This window comes from Hemicordylus capensis, chromosome 4 (assembly GCF_027244095.1).
Source record: "Hemicordylus capensis ecotype Gifberg chromosome 4, rHemCap1.1.pri, whole genome shotgun sequence".
NCBI lineage: Eukaryota > Metazoa > Chordata > Lepidosauria > Squamata > Cordylidae > Hemicordylus > Hemicordylus capensis.
The window spans coordinates 153,124,662-153,130,248 of NC_069660.1; the positions used below are offsets into that span (position 1 = coordinate 153,124,662).

Here is a 5,587-nt window from a genome sequence, read left to right on the forward strand (position 1 = left end):
GCAGGGTGCCGTTCACATGTTCAATGCTTTGTTGCGAATTTAATCACTGTGATATAGAGCAAGGATGACGTACATCCGGCATGAAAAAGTTGCTGGTTTGGGGGGCGTTATTAGTTGCTGTGAGACTGCTCCCCCTGCTGTTTATGTCCTGAATGCGACTTGCCCAAACAGAGGCATTGTGCTGCTGTTCTAGCAGCTAGTCTGGAAAGCACCCTGGTGTCCACAGAGCCCTGTGGTTTTCTTTTGGTAGAATACAGGATGGGTTGACCATTGCCTCCTTTTGCTCAGTATGAGAAGATCCTTTCAGCAACTTCCTATATCGCTGTTCCCCAATATAGTACCAGCGAGGATTCAAACCTGCAGCCTTCTGCTTATTAGTCAAACATTTTCCCGCTGCGCCACTTAAGGTGGTTTCACACTGAGGAGCCTCCCCTTTGAAAAAGACCTTTGCCAATCTCTCAGTGGACCAATTTGCCTCTCTCTCAAGGGAGGTGCACAGAGCAATATTGCTTGGCTTCCAGCCCTCGCTCAGCCCTTCTTAAAAATCAGACCGCTAACTGCAGTGACGGAAGAGAAGGGGAAGGATGCAGGAAACAGCAGAAGAGTTCAGGCAGAGAAGTGGCCTCTCCCATTGGACAGCCACGTAAGAACTCTAAGAGGCGGGTCTCATGATCCGTGAGACCCGCTTTGGCTGGGTTTGTGGCGAGAGTGGGCTACGTCCACTCTCCCCGCAGACAAGCAGGGTGGCGGCCCACACTACTGCCGGCTCCATGACAGAGCTGGCAGGGGCTGGGGAGTTCGGGGGCCATGCAGCCCCCTGAAGCTCCAGTATGCCCTGCGCGATTGTGCAGGGCATACAGGAGAGACCCCCGGAGCTGGGAGGCTTTTTGCCTCCCCTCTGAGGGTCCACTCATGAGTAGCTAAGCCGCGGCTACTCACAGTTTTGAAAACTGGGTTTACAGAACGCTCACTCCGCAAACCCAGTTTAAGGGGAGGGGTACTTAGGCGGGTTAACTGCCTGGGAGCCACCGGGCTCGCCTGCGATCCCGGTGGCTCACGTGGTAAGCCGAAATCAGGCTAGGCTCCCCTAGCCCGTTTCCGGCTGATTGTCAGAATAGCCTCTAATTGATCCTATTTGCCAATGACCGCCCATGTTTTCTGAGATATGTTCCTTGTAAATCACTGCTCCTGCTCTTGTCCCCTTTTTTGCCTCTGGGATGCCATTTGTTATTTCTCATGTGTATTGCCAGATCTGTTGTTCTTCAGGATTCCGCTCCCTCCATAGGAACATAGGAAGCTGCCATATATTGAGTCAGACCATTGGTCCATCTAGCTCAGTCTTGTCTACACAGACTGGCAGCAGCTTCTTCAAGGTTGCAGGCATGAATCTCTCTCAGCCCTGTTTTGGAGATGCCAGGAAGGGAACTTGGAACCTTCTGCATGCAGATACAGATACATACAGATACAGATGCTCTTCCCAGAGTGGCTCCATCCCCTACAGATAATATCTTACAGTGCTCTTACAGTGCTCACGCATGTAGTCTCCCATTCATATGCAACCAGGGCAAATGCTGCTTAGCAAAGGGCACTCTGTGGTGCACAGCATCTAGCAGGCGGAATATGCTCTTCAGGGCTTAGGCAGTAATCCTTGTGATGAGAACCGGGTGTTGCCAATGGACCCCTATTTTCATTTGCAAAATGGTGGAAGGTATGTGCATTCAGTAGTGGCAGGTCCCAACTAAGATTAGACAGAAAGCTAAGTATGAGGAAGAAAACCACACTGAATTCCCTGGCTGTAAGCTGACGAGTTCCCCATATAAGGGCAAATTGTGGCCCAGTAAGCATATGGTTTACATTCCTTAACCAGGCTGCACGTGTCTCTCAGCTTCAGAGTTTCTCTCCTTGTTTTTTAATTTGTTTTTAACCATTTTTATCGGCTGGCATGCTTTTTTATTATGTGTTTATGTTTGCTAGCAACTGCGTTTAAAGATACCGTGGCCTTGGGTTTACTGAACTGCCTAGGAAGATAAGATGCTGCTGAAGGCTGACGCTGAAGGTTGAAAGCTGCATGCAATGGGAGCAAAACACAGAAAGAAAATCTCCAAAGATAAAAAAAGGTGGGAAAATGCCCCGTCTCACATTAAACAACTTCTTGACTAAAACTGGAGGAGGAAAGTACACCCCCACAGAAAGGAGGGAACCCCTTTTCACTCAACTTCCTCAATCCGTTCCACTAACTGATAATCAGAAAGGAAACGTGGAGGAGGACGCTTTCATGCTGCTTAATTCCTCAATGAACCTAGAAGTGAGCACTTGTAATAATCCTATGGAATGCTCTTTTGATTGTAACTCTCCCTTGACTTTTTGCAGCAGCAGTGAGGAGAGTGCAGTGAGTGAACCTTCTCTTATTCTTTTGGATAATTCTGTCACGCAAAGGCAAGCCCCTTGTCAGAGACCTTCGTTGGATTCTGTTGAGGGAGTCTCTTCTAGCATGGCTTTCTTGGTGCAAGAGTCTTTAAAGCTCCTATTCCATCACTTATCATTAATAACTGAACAGCTAGATATGCTGGTTATTGCGTTGAGGGGCGTCTCTAAACTCTCCTCGATGGCTGATACTGTGATATTTAAGGAAGCCCCTGCCGTCGTTGATGTCAGTGTGCAGACTGATACTTATTTTAATATTTTACCGGCCTCAAGGAACTTGAGAGCTCATTACAATCCTAGTGGGTCGGCTTCACAGTCAACTCTGACTGACGCTGCATTCAGCCAGGAAAAGCTCTGTTCTCAATTAGTCTACCAACCTACTCAACCTGTATTGGAAATTAATTTGAACATTATTAATCACGATAGGTGGAATTCGAAAGCACAAATTGTTAGTTCTCTTGCATCTTTGTTAGCCTTACCTCACAATGCCATTTACCTCGAATCCTTTTGTATTTTGGACCCTATTATGCCTCATATGCAAAAATTGCAGTTTACATTTGCCAGGGCTTTGATTCCACAGTCCTTACTATGTATGAAGAACCAACTGGATAAATGGGATATTTATCCCAGACGAGTTTTCATGGAGCTTAGGAAGCTAAATGCAATTCACACAGGGGCCTCTCTGAAGAACTCAAGGGTGTCTAGGGTGAACATAGAGAAGCCTTCCACGAGCTATCTATCTAGAAGGCATTCCGCTAGGGGGCATCAGGTGTAAAACAGATCAGGTGAGCTATCTATCTTCTGCTCCCTCGGTCCGCACTCCAAGTTCTGGGCCCGCGGCCTTTTCTGCGAGGGTTTGTTCCCCCGCCCTCTAAGTTAGCTTTGATCCCCCCGGGAGAATTTGAGGATTTCTTTCTCTTGATTTTGTTGGAAGTTGGAGCGCCCTTGGAGTCGCCCATACCCGACCACCACTATGGTCAGTTAATTCCCCCTGAGAAGTTTCTTGATGTACCCTTATTTATGGCAATGGATGAGCTATCTAAAATAAAGTAAGTACAAAATCCTCCCATTTACACTCATTCCTTGGAATCATCTGATAAAGAGAGTGATTTACTCCAGGAACCTGGATCCTTCCTTAAGGATGGACTGTGGCCTAATATTTCCAAATTGTCCCATCTTGAAACCAATCTGACAGAAAACCGCAAACATCTGGAGAGCTTTTTGCAGGCGAATCCTGGGAGATCGGTTAATATTCCCAACCCCTCTTACGAGGGGCTCCCTCCCGATCTAGCTCTTAGAGAAGGTCCCTTGTGCTCTGAGCCTTTTGGACTTGTACCACACTGGTCACAAACCAAAATCACCAACTTTTTTCTTCCTGCAGATAGACAATATCGCCCGTCGATCCAGACATCGGCCTACGCTCAGATATGACTGTTTGGGCTGAAGCCGTCTCGAAGTGGATTGCCAAATGCGTCTTATAACTTATAAGGGTAGCATGCTCCTAGTTACTTCTATGTACTCTTACAGCTCAATCCTATGAAGAATTCAGCACACCAACGCTGACCAGTCCCAATGGACTTAGGTGGCCTAATATTTATATAATATTTTTTTATGTTGTTCTTGGCAAGGCCACAAATAAGCGGTGGTGGTGAAGAAGTTGTTGTTGTTGTTATTAATTCGATTTCTATACCGCCCTTCCAAAAATGGCTCAGGGCAGTTTACAAAGAGAAATAAAACAAATAAGATGGCTCCCTGTCCCCAAAGGGCTCACATTCTAAAAAGAAAGATAGGACACACACCAGCAACAGTCACTGGAAGTACTGTGCTGGGGGTGGATAGGGCCAGTTACTCTCCCCCTGCTAAATAAAGAGAATCACCACAGTAAAAGGTGCCTCTTTGCCCAGTTAGCAGGGGTTATGAAGATGAAATGAGAAAATTTCTTGTACCAGCAAACAGATATACACCTTTGAAAGAGAACTGGATGAAATTTTTTACACCTATTGTAGAACACTTGCAGCTTCAAATTAGGTTCAACTTAAAAACAAGGAATGTAGAGATAAAGACTTGTAAAGAAACCAAGGATATAGGTGCTCTGACAAAAGCAGCTGATTTTGTGAAAGCTTTTATAGTTGGATTTCAAGTAGAGGATGCACTTGCTCTCATCAGATTAGATGACCTCTTCCTAGAATCTTTTGAAGTAACAGATGTTAAACCTTTAAAAGGAGATAATCTCTCTAGAGCAATAGGAAGAATTGCTGGGAAAGATGGAAAAACAAAATTCACTATTGAAAATGTGACAAGGACACGGATAGTTCTTGCAGATTCGAAGGTTCATATTTTAGGGTCTTTCCAAAACATTAAAATGGCACGAACAGCAATTTGCATCCTCATCTTAGGAAGTCCTCCATCGAAGGTTTATGGCAATATTAGAGCAGTGGCCAGCAGAGCAGCTGAATGGTTTTAAGACCAAGAATTCTAATTTGGAAATGGGTTTCTACACAAGACGGAGGAAGTGACTTGTACACGGAAGCAAAGCCACAATAATAAACTGAGAACTTTGTGCAGAGAAGAGCTGCTGTAGCAGTGTTCAGTCAGGCACTGCCTGATCTTTGGGCATATTTAAGAACCTAAAATAAATAAATAAATAAATAAATAAATAAATAAATAAATAAATAGTCAAGGATGGGCACGTAGGACAATGAACCCATAGAGGTTCATCAGCCTTGGGAGGAAAAACTGCGCATGAGGATCCTGAGGACGATTCCTGCCTCCCCTACAGAGGCTGTGCTGGTGGGAACTGACCTCAGCCACTTCATCCTCATCCTCCAAGTGAATCAAAACATTCACAAGCTCATCCAGGCCTCCCTCAGGTATACATGGATGCCATTGTTCCCCAAACCTGGCTCAAGCATCCCAAGATGTTGAATGGCTGCTGCTCGGACTGTGGCATTTTCCTACGGATGGGAAACACAAAGGAATTATCATCAGCAGTTGCCTCTTTTCAATTTTCCTAGAGTATGTCAAAATTCACCCATTTCAAAACCGCATTCACTAATACTCTCACTTAATTTTATTTCTTGAGCCAACTTTCAGGGACAGCATGAATGGGATTTGGGAGTTGCATTTGTAGATAAAGCAGGAACTAATATTGAAAAGTGATTCA

The 5,587-nt window shown here is 45.3% G+C and overlaps 1 protein-coding gene across 1 annotated transcript; it reads left to right on the top strand.

The window, feature by feature from the left end:
* The first annotated feature begins 1,698 nt into the window (after nucleotides 1-1,698).
* LOC128323174 (RNA-binding protein PNO1) lies at nucleotides 1,699-5,057 on the top strand. Its single transcript, XM_053245894.1, has 2 exons — nucleotides 1,699-1,708; nucleotides 4,329-5,057. The coding sequence occupies exons 1-2, from the start codon at nucleotides 1,699-1,701 to the stop codon at nucleotides 4,886-4,888; spliced, it is 570 nt and encodes a 189-aa protein (XP_053101869.1). The 3' UTR covers nucleotides 4,889-5,057.
* The last annotated feature ends 530 nt before the right edge of the window (nucleotides 5,058-5,587 follow it).